At 37.8% G+C, this 13,345-nt stretch overlaps 1 protein-coding gene across 1 annotated transcript; it reads left to right on the top strand.

The window, feature by feature from the left end:
* The first annotated feature begins 1 nt into the window (after position 1).
* On the top strand, positions 2-10,048 carry ZDHHC6 (zinc finger, DHHC-type containing 6). Its single transcript, XM_010007932.1, has 10 exons — positions 2-154; positions 1,442-1,533; positions 3,482-3,641; positions 4,676-4,837; positions 5,436-5,489; positions 6,942-7,109; positions 7,414-7,455; positions 7,842-7,987; positions 8,071-8,114; positions 9,823-10,048. The coding sequence occupies exons 1-10, from the start codon at positions 2-4 to the stop codon at positions 9,924-9,926; spliced, it is 1,125 nt and encodes a 374-aa protein (XP_010006234.1). The 3' UTR covers positions 9,927-10,048.
* Positions 10,049-13,345: the final 3,297 nt, after the last annotated feature.

The following is a 13,345-nucleotide window of genomic DNA, read 5'->3' as shown; positions in this document are numbered from 1 at the left end:
CATGGCGGACGCCGCGCTCTGGTACTGGCCCCTGGACACCGCCGGGGGAAGCGTCAACTTCATCATGCTCCTCAACTGGACCGTCATGATCCTCTACAACTACTTCAGCGCCATGTTTGCCGGCCCGGGGTACGTCCCGCTGGGCTGGACGCCGGTAAGCGCTGCCTTGCGACCGCCTGGTCCCGGGGAGGGGCCGGCGGGGCCGGGCTGTGGGAGCAGAGCGTGCCCGGGCCTGGGCGCGGGAGTCACGTCTCTCTGGATGCCACCGTTGTTCCCCTGTCCCCGGGCAGGGCAGCCAGCCCCGCAGGCCACTCCTCTCGCCTTATCTTGTTTCGGCGTCTTCGCTTTCTGCCTCTCCTGCTCCGTGCGTTCCAGTACGCTCCAGCTTGCTCCGTCCCTTTCTCGTTCCGTCCCCGCTGACCTGGGGCTGAGCGGTGCTGCTTTGTTACCGGCAGCAGTCTGCTGTGTTCTGTAGCTGCTCCTCAAAGCAAAGCAACAGGAAACAAGTGCTGCTCGCTGGGAGTGGCAACTTCAAGGTTATCTGCTCGCTCACGCAGACACTGTTGTATTGAAGACTTTGCAACAAGGATTAAAATAACTTTCTCTAGAAAATTTCTCTTTTTTCATGTGAGCCTGCAGATAATGTGTTTATCTTACGTTCAGCACAGTAGTGTAAGTCATGAGAGAAATTTGCATTTCCCTCCTCTTGGAAGAGTTGTGTTCAGAGACGAGACTGATGTAGGTTCAGCATCTCAAGGGCAGAGTTTGTGTTCCAGTGGTATGACACAAAGATGAGTAACAATCACATTTCTACTTGTGGAGTATTTATCAGGACAGTGTAGTGAGAAGGGGATCCCGATGTAGTCCTTGTAGGACAATTGGGTATTCTGCTTGCTGAGCAAAATTTTGGTGAGTGTTACTTCTTGTTATCCAAAAGTGTCTCTGTCTCTCATCTTGCTGTAGTTGGGGCATGTGTGTGAGAGAGGGTGGCAAACAAGAACTATCTAAACATTAATGCTTAGCAGTACTATATCATAGCAGTACTATATCTTTGTAGTCAGCTTATGTTGGCTCATGGTATAAAATTGATAAGGTGTACAAACTTTTCTTTAATTATAAAGACTTTATGCTGTTTTTTACTCCCAGAATTTCAGTATGAAACCCTGCTTGTACAGTCACTCTTCCTGATGAAAGAACTGTTTATTTTTTTTTAGCTACCAGCACTTTCAGCTGTGGGAGATGGCTGTGGTGATAGCCAAGAGATCATTTAATTTTGTTGGGTTTGTTTTTTTTCTCCTAACCACCTACCTTTAAGTAGGGTTGAGTTATGAAACACACCCTGTCAGAAGAAAGCAAATATGCCTAAGTTATGGAAGTGCCAAGATATGGTATATCAGTAGAATTATGTATACATCTAACATGCCTATTCTTTTGTTTGAAGGAAAAATCTCAGGATTGCATGTATCTCCAATACTGTAAAGTGTGTCAGTCATATAAGGCACCACGTTCACACCACTGTCGAAAGTGTAACAGGTACTGTCTGTCTTTAAAATTGTTTTAAATCCTTATTAAAGCGGCTTCAAACCTAATGATGAGGTATTAATGCAATTCTTGTAGCTCTTGTATTTTGCATTTTTAAAACGCCTCCCGTCAAACACTACACCCGTTTCAGATACTTCCACTTTGTAGTTGTATGATTTCTAGATGGTTTTACTGTGTTTTAGTGTAATACATAGATCTATCTTTTAACATTCTCTTTTTATCTTGAAAACAGTTTCTCTTAAGAACTTTTTGGTAGTATTAACAAAACATTGCAGTACTGTTTCAGGGAATTGAGCCTGCATAAATATGTAAAAATCTTCCAGTCCTTTTAAAGTTTTGAGTCCAAACATTTAGCTGCTCAGGGAGTAGAAAAGCCTATTCTGTTACTTTTCCAAGTAGGAGTTAAATGCTGATTTTCACTAGAGGGTTTGTTTGTTGTTGGGGTTTTTTTATGAGATGTCTGTGTTGAGTAAACTTGTACGCCTTTTGGGTCAGCCTAAAATGTTTGTGCTTTGTTATGTGTTAGTGTTCCAACAGACTTGTTTTGAGTTAAAGGATACTTTTATTGTAAACACGGGCACAGGAATTTAGTACAGCTTGAAAAAAGCAAGTTACATCAACTGTCTGCATCCAGGCTGTAGTTGTATTTATCTTAGGTTTACTGGGCAAGTCCTGCTCTGAAGCAGTGTTAGAGAATGTGATAAAGGGATATTGCAACATGCATAGTTTGTTATTTTCATAAACACAAAATGCACAGCCAGCATTCTTTTAGGAAGTAGAGACTGAAACTGTAGAGCAGTGCTGGAATTTCACTGCATCATCCTGAGATATAAAATGAGACTCTTTTCCTTGAGCAACAATTACATTGAGGACTTAGTAGAAAATGGCAGCAGATTGTGATTATTGTTACTGCAAAAATACGTCCTTTAAATAATTTTATCTTTTTGTCAAATAAACCAGAAGAAACTGCAGCACATTCTGCAAATCATTTTGCTGATATGCTTTAAGAATTTTTTGCTTCCTCAACTCTGTGACTCATTCCACATGTATTTCTAGCCTGTTGCAAAGGTAACTTAAGCCATTGCCGAAAATCTTCTATGCTATGACAAGTTTCAATGCAGGAGATGATTTACTTTTTGTGGCCCACCTAGGCAAGGTGAGATTTCTAAGATCTAGGCACTTCTTCAGAAGTATTTGTGCTTAGAATTATGTTTACATATTCAAAAACTTGTGCAGTGGCAGTTGGTTATATGCTTCTGAAGAAGAATTATTCTTTAAAAGGGAAAAGCTGAACTTCCTATTGGGAATGGACTAGCTTAAAAGATAACGGAGTCAATAGTTCCAAAATAATTAACTTTTCTCTTTGGAGGAGCTCGATATTTGTGCAATTCAGTCCTTTGTTTATCACTTAGGTTTGGTGCTGATGAATTACAACATCATAATTAGTGACTCTTACACCTGTTAGGTTAAATCAATGCAATTTGGGATGTGGGTAAATTTTTATCAGGTGTTTTTTTGCACCTGTAAGCTACACCAAAATAACCATCTTCTTGTTGAATACAAGTGTCTCTAGGGTGTCTGCACTTGCTAAATAGATTTTGAAGAGGATTTGCAATGGTATGAGGTCAGAGCTTATTCTATCTCTCTGTCTCCTGGCTCTGAAATATGCTGTTTATTAGCAACTAGCAAGTTCAGTATATAGGAGGAGGAGTAATTAGGCAGGGTGGGACCTGGGAGCACTTTTTATTTTGCTTTCTTTCATTCAACATGAAATATTCTGAATGGCAACAAAAAAACGAGCTACTACTGTCTGAAATTGGTGGGTTTAAATGAAGGAATGGAGGTGATGCAGTAGAAAGTTAACTGTCCTTTTATTAGAGCTTTTTTAAAAAAATAAAATCACATGTCCTTTATATCAATCAATATTTATTATTCACAGATGTGTCATGAAGATGGATCACCATTGCCCTTGGATCAACAACTGCTGTGGATACCAGAATCATGCATCTTTCACTCTGTTCCTCCTCCTAGCTCCCCTGGGATGCATTCACGCTTCTTTCATATTTATTATGACTATGTACACTCAGCTTTATAACAGAGTAAGAAAATATAATTAGGTGCTTAAAATATAATTTAAGTCAGATGTGTAACTTATCTCTGGTAGTATGAGGCAATTTGGTTACCTGAAAAGAAGTGTGTGTAATTTTTAAAAAATTCTTTCAACATGTACTCTCAGTTCTGCCCTCCACCTGTGAGAAGTAGGTTTATTAACTGGAGGAGGATTCAGAGAAAGTTGTTTGTAGTTTCTTTTTATTTCTCTTGTTTTGTTGTGTTCACTGGGAGTTTCATAGACCTTTGCATTGACAGGAGAAAGTTTCTGAGCAGCCCTTTATATAGAGGCAGGCTGTGTTTTGGCTGGCACAGAAACCAGCTGCTATTTATTTCCAACAGATGTGAGATGCCATTTATTTTCTAGTAACTTTTTTAGAATTGTATCCAATTATTCAAGGGGAAAAAAGTACATATTTTTGGAATTGAAAATCATTACATTGGATTTGTTTTTAAATGGAAAAATTTAACTGCAGCAGCAATGACAAAGTTTGTTTTGCAATACTTCCCTTATCTCAGATCCATGGTTAAGATTATGAGCTTTGATTTCAGCCTTTCTCGTTGTAACAAAGAGCTTGAAAGCATCCGCTGAGTATAACAGAGGAAGTCTGCATGTTGTATTTGCAGGGCAATAATATTGAGATCTGTTATCTGCTAAAGCTTCCAGAGGAAACCTATAGCTGTTCCTTTGAAAATGGGTACAATGCTGTGCAAACAACTTCTGTCTGAAACTGATGAATATGATTTTGCTCATGTGTCACAATCCACTTTTTTTTTGCCAATTTTGAGCTGAGCTTGTGGACTTTGCAAGAGGGGGATTTTGGTTTAGCTTTCCATCTAGAGAAGGCAAAGGATGTGTATCTGAAAAGTAATTTTAATACTTTGAAAAATATATTATTTGAATTACTCAGATTATAAGCGTGTTGGAAGTTGGACAGTTACCTTCAGAGTCAGATTTACTGTTTGTTTGTTTTGATTCAGCAGTCAGAATGTTCTGGAACTAAATGGTGTTTTCCCTTTGTAGATATCTTTTGGGTGGAGTTCTGTAAAGATTGACATGAGTGCAGCCAAAAGAGACCCTCGACCCATTATTCCCTTTGGACTCTCTGCATTTGCTGCATCTTTATTTGCTTTAGGACTGGCATTAGGAACAACTATTGCTGTTGGTATGCTGTTTATTATTCAGGTAAGCCTATTGCTTCTCTTGCAAAAGAAGTTAGAAGCTGTAGGTTTTGTCTGGTTGTGGAGCAGAAACAATGCAGTGTTGAGGTAGGAACAGTTGTTTGGAGCTTATGTTGCTATGTAACTTTTCCAGGGGCTTATGTTGCTTTCTCCCGGTTCCTGTGTTATCACCACAGTATTTTTTTAAATTATTTTTAATGAGAGAACTTGGAGATTAGACTTTATGAACTAAGAAAACATTAGGTGGGCTTTATAAAAGGCAAAATACTTTGTATTTTCAGGAGTAGATGCTCCTATCCCTAAAAAGACGTGTGAACATGTCTGATGTGTTACCTCACATGTTTGAGATCTTTGGAAGGAAAAAAAATACACATTTTAAGCATGAACTGAAATACTATGTGATACTAACAGTATAATTCTAGAGGATGGCATTAGCATGTATGTGTGCTGAATATTAGTTTTGAATGTTTTATGTTTCAGTTAGGCCTCTGAAAGTTCCTTTGTACTTTCAAGCCAGTTTGGTTTGTTAAATGGAGTTTTCTTCACCTAGCTGATTATTTCTGCAGAAAATCAACACTAATTTCACCTAACTTTTATTTTAGATGAAAGTAATTTTGACAAATAAAACTTCAATCGAGTCCTGGATTGAAGAAAAGGTAAGTTTTTAGTACAGTATTCTTGTATTGTTGCAGAATTTATTCTCTAGATATATTAATTCCTTGTTTTATCTCTCTGAATTTAAAATCAAAGGTATCATTTCAGTTCATCATTGACTTAACGCCTCTGGTGACCATTTCCCTTACTGTCTCTAAAATTCACTGAAATAGATCAGAAATAAGTTAGCTGAATAGACATTTCTGTTTGGGGGGAATTGGCATGAACATGGAAAAATACTTGCTTTCAAGAGACTTATCCTCTTGGAATATGAGGGTGGTTTTGTCTGAAACTTGAGTTGTCTTTGCTTCTTGTTATGCCTGCTTGTGTCTTTCGTTGTCCACCTTCCCTGCCCGTTCTTGGTGGCATGTTTTGTCTCATGATTTTTGTTATTTCCTACTTCTCTGGTTAAATTTGGGAGGATTTTCCTTGATTTTGAAGTACTAAAAAATAATTAAATACCTAGTCTTCACTCCTTTTTATAGAGGTTTTTGCAAGGTTATTTGGAAGAAATATATCCAAGAAGCAGGAGCGAAGTTTAGGGGAAGCAAAACTGACTCAAATGTTTGGAAACCAGTTCAGTTCTACCAGGTTGTTTTGTATAAGTCAAAAAACTTTTCATTATTAACTTGTCTTTCTTGTATTCTATGTCAAAATTAGCAAGAGTATCTGGACTGTGTTTAAGTACCTAAGCATTGTAATGCCTTCTCTCTGCACAGAATCTTAGCTTAGGTGGATCCTGGTCCTGTTAGGTCTTTGAATAATAGTGTCATGGAAAACAAATAGAAGAAATCCCGGTTAAAACTAAATAGTAGAATTTGTAATAATCTGTTAAACTTCTTACTGTAAAACACAGGTTGCTAATAGGTATGTTCTGAAAACTGTGCACAGACTTCAATAGAGGAGTAATAAAAACTGCATTATTGCAATAGAGAACAAACTCTTCTGCGGCTGCTCCACTAGATGTCACCATTACTGAGAGAATAGAAAGCTTATGAGTTCAGAATGGGGTGATCCAGAGCATGCCTGTTTATGCAGTTCTTAGAGGTGGAATAGACACAGCCAATGTTGAATTGTGCCCATAAGCATCAATTAAAGATCATTAATCCCAAGCTATGAAAGTCTCTATATGTAGCTGAGACATAGTCAGGTGTCTCTCTTTGAAAAACGCCATAAACTAAAACCAGAGCATGGAGTGGATTGATCTGTAGCAGCCAGTTGACTCTCTTGTTAAAGAATACATATGGGCACCCAAAAAAGACACTTCTAAATGTCATAATTGGTTTAATTAGTTTATAAATCCTGGGTTAGTATAGCAGGAATTTACTGCACTTGCCTCAAAATATTTGCCTTTAGGTCTCATGGACCAAGGACCTGCTCCTCTTAACATTTACTGCTTGGCTGCAGTTTGTAGGGCGTGTTTTGAGGTATGGTATTTCTTCATTATTTTGCAGGCCAAAGACAGAATCCAGTACTACCAAACAGGTGAGACCTTTATTTTTCCCTATGACATGGGAAGCAAATGGAAGAACTTCAAGCAAGTGTTTACATGGTCTGGGATTCCTGAGGGAGATGGCCTGGACTGGCCAGTAAGAGATGGCTGTCATCAATACAGTTTGACGGTAATTGATCTCTCAAGTTAATCCTTCCCACTATCCAATAGCCTGCTTTTCTTTGCAGTAATATACCAGCTTGTAAAATAACTAAAATAGAATGACTAGTCATACATACACTTAAGAAACTGTTCTGTCAAATGTTCTCCCATTTTTGATAGACTAAAAAGTTATTATCCTTTCGAGAGTGATTTAAATGCTAATGGTATTTCCTGTGTTGAAGGGTTTCAATACCTGACTTCATTTTTGTGTTGAATACACAAGTCTTCTTAAACTAAACGCTGCCTAAATTTCTATTTATAATCATTTATAGATAGAGCAACTGAAACAGAAAGCAGACAAGCGAGTAAGAAGTGTAAGTATTTATGAAGTTTGGTCTGAAATGACTTTACAATATCTGTATAAGTAAATGTTTAAGTAATTGCTGAGGTTATATATTTTTTTATTTTAAACTGCTGTTAAATAAAGACTGTGTTTTTACACAGTGTGTTACTTGACTAACCATAGCATTTAGCTTTCCTTGCGCCTGCTCCTTAGTTTCCAGATAGTAATAAACATGGTGATGAAGAAGACTGTGCTTAATTGTTAAGCAGTTAATTTGGAATTTAGAGCCCCTTTAGCAACCGTTGTCATTATGCTCAAATCTAACAGTGTACTTCAATTGATTTTTTTGTGTGAAAGTGTTAGCAAAGCCATAACTCCTTATGGTAAGATGTTGCTGTGGTCTGTTCAATTCCATAGGTGCGGTATCGAGCAGTAGAAGATTACAGTGGGATCTGCTGCCCTGTGACTAAAGGCGTGAAAACGTTCTTCACAACACCGTGCACTGAAGAACCTAGAATTGCACTGAGTAAAGGGGATCTGATCTTAGCCACAAGAGGCTTAAAGTTAGTGGCTCCACACCTCTATGTTTGGTTCAAATTTCTGATGAGTTCTGGCATCTAATTACCTCTTACACTTTCTTCCCCAGACACTGGATGTATGGTGAGAAGATTCTTGACTCAGCTGCTGATGGTATGAAGCAGTTATTTTCACTTTTACTGTTGAGAATTACAAATCAATTTTATAGCTGTCTAGAAATGTGGACAATACTACATGTTCAGTTCTCAAAATGTATGATGACTGACCTTCCTGGTATTACCTTCTGTCCCCTCTAAAACGGTATCCACAATTTTTACTCTTTACATCTAGTATACTTGCCAGTTTTGATAGACATTAAATTAATCTGCCAGACTTTAAAGAGCACTCATCCAGTAGTTTATTGAAGGTTGAGTGGGAAGGAGGACACTCCTTCATATTCTAAGAAAAAGTTAAACTTTTAGACTCTAAAGAGGTGTTAATGATTGTTTCTTATTTGATATTTAGATAGTGGTCTTTCTTAAATACACCATATATAAGTAAGACCTGAGGTTACTCTTTGTACCTCCTAAAAACAAGGAGATGTTGTCTTTGGTTTGGGATCAATTCCAAGGACTTTGTCATGCAGTTACGAAAGTAACAGCTACAGCTGTCAAAGACAAGATTCCTTCTGGTCTGCAAGGAGACAACATCGCAGCCATCTGCATTAAAATGTTTACATTTTTACTTTAGCCCTCCTGTTTAGGATGGAGCTAAAATTTTCCTGCCAGAGGGTGCATTGGATTCTCTCTCTCTTCCAAACAGTTGTATGTACATTCTGTGTTGGCAAAAGAGAGGCAGCCAATAGTCACTACATTGAAAGTGTCCATGTTTTTTATGGGAGCTGAGAGACTTCCATGGGCTATAAGTGGCCCATTACTAGATTAGTAATTGTTTGTATTGTGTTGCTTATTATGGAAATTAGCAGCAGATATCTGTGCTATATATATATTTAAATCAGGTCAAATGTGATCTGGGTGGGGAACTTGCTGTATACTGAGAGGCTGGTTAGAATTCAGAATAACATTGACATTTTGGAGAAGTAGGCTTCAAAAATAGGATGAGATTTGTTAGGAATGTATAGTAAAATGCTGTAAATATGCAGGAATAACAAGCTGTGCTGAAAGAAGATGGAAAAATTAATGATTAAGTAGCAGTTCTTCTGAGGAAAAAGAGTCAATCATAATACTAAGATGAGTCAATGCTTACAAAAAAGAAAAAAGCATCTAGCTTCCCAGATTCATTAAGTAATCCTTCCATCCTGCTCAACATTGGCAGTGACTGAGTTGAAGTGTTGGCACAAGTCAAAGCAGTTATTGCATCTGAAGAAGGAGGAAGATCAGCTGTAAAAGGTTGAGAATAAAACAATGAGAATAATCAGTAGAAAAAGTGACTTATAAGGGGAACCTGCAAGAACTGGGATAGCTTACCTGAAGAGGAAAAGGAGATAAGAGAAACATGAGCATGTGCATAGTCTTCCGCTGTGTGCAAGTCTGCATAGAGAAGATTATCTGCTTCCTTGGTGTGTAAAAATAGGAGCTGTGAACTTGAATTATAGACAGAAAGATTCAGATAGGGCATAAGGAAATATTTTCTTATACTAAAGACGGTAGAGCACTGAAACTTTGGAAATCTCTGAAGACATTTTAGGCAGTGGAAGTAAATCCATGCATTTCCAAGCAGTGTTGTTAGGAATGACTTAGATGTCCTGCCTTGGAGAAGAAAATAACCTAGGTAACCTCTTGATGTCTCTTCCAGTTCTGTGTTTTTCCTCTGTAGTGGTTCATGTTTTGTTCCAAGTTAATGCAACTTTTCATGTCTTAAGGTGGAATAAGAGAACGAGGCTGGTTCCCTAGGAAGTGTGTGGAAAAATACCAATATGACTCTGAAACGGATCAACCAGTGGATGGAGAGAAGAAAAACAGATAGCCTTCTCATTTTAAAATAAGAAATGGAATTTTTACTTCAGACCACAATCCTTTACTTGAAATTTTTTGTGTATTACTTTAGATTTATTCAATGAATATGTTAGGACAAGGTTTTCTTTTTCTGTGCCATGGTTTGCATACTTTTTAAACAATAAATAATTGAAGAAGCCATTCAGTGGATTGCCTTCAAGATGCATCTTTGTCATACCGAGTCAGGTTTTTTCTTTTTGCTGTTCAAATTGCATTCTGAGGGTTCATATTTTCAGTTCTTTCCTCAACTGCATCTGATTGCGATGCGTGCTGCTTATCTTTTGCATTTTACTTTCTCTGAAGCTGCCCCTGAAAACTATAAAATAAACATCTAATTCAAATTCAAGATAAAATTTGTTACCTGTGACTTTTAATGATGTGAATTGTTCACCTCAAATAAATGATATATTCATATTCATTTGTGGATTTAATTGTTCTCAAATCTACAAGAACTGGCTTATAGGCGTGGGAATGTGAACTGACTGAGAAGTCAAGATTTCACTCTTGTTAGCTGTTCTTCAAGGTTAGAAAGACTTCAGCACTTGCTATAACAAGATTCCATGCTTTTAATATCAAAAATAAGGCAGCTGTATCTGATCGCTCTGAAATCTGAGCACATACCCAAGAGACTAGAGTTCTTGATCTTAGAGTGAATGGAAGCAGTAGTGAGAAGAATGAAAATTTTTGTGAGCGTAGTTACTGCTAAGTGATTAACACCTTTCCTAAAGCACTTTTTTTTAGAATCTGATATGGATTATTAGAAGGAAGATCTAAAAATGGGGTAACCTGTACCAGCTGGAGGCTTTCTAAAAATATCCTAAATGCAGCAGGTGGCTTGTTCTCTCATAGTCTAGTTGCATGTCCCATGTTGAGAGTTTCTGCAGATTAGTGTTTTAAACTTAACACCTGGTTGCCTCCACCTGCATGATTTGTCTTAGGCAGATGAGCATTTCTTAAGCAATATTAAGTATATAGAGAAATAGCTACATAAAGACAAGTCAGCATTAGTCCTGTATGCTCCTATTCAGACTTTTTTTCTCCAGCATAAAGCCAGTTTTTTGTTATTGCCAGCTTGCTGTCCATTTGTGCTGATGGTGAGTCACAATTCTAGGCTGGTTCTGAGCTGTGGCAATGAGGAGTTAGCATTCAGTTTCAGTTGTTTGCAAGCAGCTGCTTTGCCCCTCTTAAAATCAAAGCACTTAATTTCTAGAAGCAGGCTTCATTAGATGTATAGGAGTGGGAGCTGAAAGACCATAACTCATCAGGATGCAGATGTTCTGGAATATGAAAACCTTCAGGCTGCATGGAGTAGTCTTAGTCTCAACAGCAGATGCTGTGCAGTCTGGAGTCTAGAACCAAAGTAGATTATAAAAATAAGCTTGTGTTCCAGCTGAGGAAGCTGGCAGTTAAGGACCTCTTCTTGTCTTTGACATGATTGAATAGCTGCTATCTATATTAGCAGACAGTTACCAGTGTAATAGGAACAGATTAACAGCACTAAAGACCACAGGTGATTATTAGCTATTAAGAGAAGAATTATGTAAACTGCATTCTGTTTATCTTGTAGTGGTTGAAGGAATCTTGAACTCTTTCAGCTTTCACCTGAGCAGAATTTTGCACAAGATTACTGCACTGAATTGCATCATGCCCAGGAGCTCTGCTTCAGAAGTGTACTTAAAATCTGAAATGGACTCTCTTTTTTTATTTTTTTTCTTTCATCTCCTTTCCTTGTAGCTATAACTTCAGCCCAGTCTTTCCATTTGTAGCAAAGTAAATTGATGTTTCTGTTTACCATTACAACAGCTTCACTCAGCAGTGCTTGCCTACACACAACCAGCCAAAACAAGATGCATGCTTGAAGGCGTCTAGAAAGTCTGCAGCCAAGAAAATACAGTCTCCATTGCTGAAAGCAAATGTGTCAGAGCAGGAAGTTTGAAGACAAGCTGTCTCTAAGGAATTCTGATTTTTAATAGATTTTCTACTTTTTTTTTTTTTTTCTTCATTTCCCACTCCTGGCATTTTGCTCAAGGAAAACCTGTTTATTAAGGGAAGGAGGTATATATTTGACATAGCTGTTCTGTGTTCTTCAGTGATTCATTAGGGAATTAAGTTGAGATAGATTCAAAATCCCTAGAGAAGCCAGGTCTGGGCTAAGCAAAATTCTTCAGTGATTCATTAGGGAATTAAGTTGATAGATTCAAAATCCCTAGTGTCTCACACATCAGTTAGCTCTATTAAACTATCTCTTGCTTTTCCCTGAGGGAAGAATAGCCCTTTTCTATTTAAAATTTTGATATTTGCATTCTTTCCATCATCTAACAGCAAGTCTAGACTTTTAATGCCACACTAGCCTAGTTCAGGTTCTAGTATGGTGGAAGATAAGGATAACTGCATCCTTAAGTGGAACCCTGCCCTCCTGTTTAAAGGAAAACAATGAAATAGGCTAATGAGAAATGCTACCTACTTCAGTTGAGACAGTTTTTGTACCTAAACAGGAACAGAATCTGCCATACAAACAAATGTTACTTGCCATGCTAAATGAACATCTCAGGTAGCCTCTTCAGCCCCCAAATAAACGAAAATTTTGCATCCTATTCATCTGCCCTCACTTTAGCCTTCAATCTGTAAAGACTTGCCTTTGCAGAGTGAAGGTACTTACTGTGCCAGGACTCTCGGTTCTTGGTGAAGGGGCTAGATTACCATAGACAACAGGCTGTGAAAAAGACTAGCCTAGCTATTTCATGCCTGTTAACTTTGAGGTGATTACCAATAGTAAAAAAAATAAATAGAGTTCTGTCCTCCTCAATAGTATTAACCAAAAGGCTTCTGATTTTAATCCAGATACCTTCAGAGTTGAGCAAATACAAGCTGATGCTAGAGTTTCAGTATCTCCAATATAGCTAGTTTTTCAAATGCTAAATAGTGACCAGGAAAAAAGAGAACCTCCCATGCTAGGAAGCCAGGGATTTACAAGTTACTTAGTTTTACAGCAGTTTCCTTGCTCTGGCATTCGGGAATGATTGTAGAGCTGTTTTGAGAGCATTCATTGAAATAAAAACCTCTTTAAAGCCAAATTATTAATTAAGAGTCAATATTTCCCTTTGAACTCTTCCACTCTTGATCAGGAACAGAAGAGACTAACCAGTAATTATTAAGTTGGAGGCACAGAGGTTGTTTCACAGAGATACAAAAAAAAGGAATGGTCAGCAGAGACAGTATACCCTGAGCAAAGATGTTTCTAAAAATAGAGACAGTACTCATCTTGCCTAAAATGTTTTCTAAAGAAGTATTTTTAGCATTAGAAAATTATACCTGAATCTCTACTTCATATGACAGGCTGAAGTGGGAGAATGATTTTATGTTGAGGACTTTGGCACATACTGCCTTACT

This window comes from Chaetura pelagica, unplaced genomic scaffold (genome assembly GCF_000747805.2).
Source record: "Chaetura pelagica isolate M959 unplaced genomic scaffold, ChaPel_1.0 scaffold531, whole genome shotgun sequence".
Classification (NCBI taxonomy): Eukaryota; Metazoa; Chordata; class Aves; order Apodiformes; family Apodidae; genus Chaetura; species Chaetura pelagica.
Note: the sequence above shows the minus strand (reverse complement) of the source record. Positions and strands in the feature narration are given on the sequence as shown.